General features: G+C 55.1%; 1 protein-coding gene across 1 annotated transcript in view; it reads left to right on the top strand.

Moving 5' to 3' along the window:
• Nucleotides 1-1362, top strand: part of AKNA (AT-hook transcription factor) — a 50070-nt gene that overhangs the window by 19268 nt on the left and 29440 nt on the right. Inside the window, exons 5-6 of the mRNA XM_023510566.1 lie at nt 313-469; nt 1191-1345. Of these exons, the coding sequence (XP_023366334.1) occupies nt 313-469; nt 1191-1345 (312 nt within the window). The remainder of the gene's footprint in view (nt 1-312; nt 470-1190; nt 1346-1362) is intronic.

The raw sequence follows: 1362 nt of genomic DNA, 5'->3' as shown, positions 1-1362 counted from the left end.
GGGAAACCATAGGCTTTGGGGTTCTGTACAGCATGCAGTGTTATAATCTTAGTCCAAGGATTTAGGGACTGAGTCTGAGGGGATGATTACTGTGGGCCTGCCTTCCTTTCAGGACTGCCATAAAGGTAAGCTAAAAAGGCATGTGTGTAAACCCCTGGCCCAGGGTTCAGCCTCCTCTAGAGCGCCACTGACAGGTCATATTTGTTACTACAGGGCATATTTGTTGAGCCCCTACATGAAGCAGTGACTGAAGATATGCCTTTTGGTGGGTTGGCCCCACCTGAAGCTCTTCCGGTGCCTCCTTTTCCACAGGTGAACCTGTACTCAGACCCGCCCCGGCCCAGCCACAACATCCACACAGGAACAGTGCCCCAGGGGACCAAGGTCTTGTCCTTCACCATCCCACAGCCCCGCTCAGTGGAGTGGTGGCCGGGCCCTGCTGAGGATGCCCAGGCTTCTGAGGCCTCAGGTGAGCCTGGGAGAGGAGCATGTCTGAAAGGCTGCTTCTGCCTGTGATTCTGCTCTTGGAGGGGACTTGGTTTGTCTGAGGATGGCACCAGCTTCAGGCCAGGGGAATGAGAGAGGCAAGGCCCCACTCTGCACTCTTTGACTGGAAAAGGTCAAATAGTGATGTGGAAAGAGTCCTGCTTGGAGCCAGAGCAGCCTGGGTGAAGCCCTGGCTCTATCGCTTAGCAAGTTGGGGATCTGGGTGCATTGCATAACAGTGAAAGTTGTCCTTGGGGAGGCCATATCAGGGCCAGGCCCTGTAGGAAGCCTTGACACGTTGATCTCAGTTAATCCCCACGTTAACCCGGTGAGGTGTACACATTGTACTTAATGACAGTTAAGGAGACCAAGGCTTGGAGAGGTGAAGACGTGCTGAAGGTCACACAACTAGGAAGGGGAAGGGCTGAGCCTTGAACCCACAACTTCCTGAGTTAGATCGTGCAGTAGTGGCAGGGACCCCAAAAGCCGGGCATGGTTCTACTCCTTCCAGCCGAGTGATTCAGGGCAGATCCAGAATATGTTCTCTGCTGTACGTGAGAAATGGCACTCTGCCCAGCCTACTGCCTCTGCCAATGTGAAGATGGCCCACAAGATGATGGAGATGGTGATTTTGAGGTTCAGGCTGTCCTTCAGACCCTGGAAGGACTGTTCTGGGCCCAGGTTTCAGTGGTTGTGTATTCCAGGGTGGTCGTTGACTGGAAGAGACCTGAGCCCCTCCTCGCCTACCATCGTGCCCATCCCAGGGCAGCTCCCGGAGAACCGAGGCAATGCCCAGGACCAGCCCTCAGCAGAGCGGACTCAGGCACTGGCTTCTCAGGTCAGCCAGTTCCTGGCCAAGGTGAGTGGAATCCTAGC

Source organism: Otolemur garnettii, unplaced genomic scaffold, assembly GCF_000181295.1.
Source record: "Otolemur garnettii isolate 467f Iridium unplaced genomic scaffold, OtoGar3 scaffold00014, whole genome shotgun sequence".
NCBI lineage: Eukaryota > Metazoa > Chordata > Mammalia > Primates > Galagidae > Otolemur > Otolemur garnettii.
Note: the sequence above shows the minus strand (reverse complement) of the source record. Positions and strands in the feature narration are given on the sequence as shown.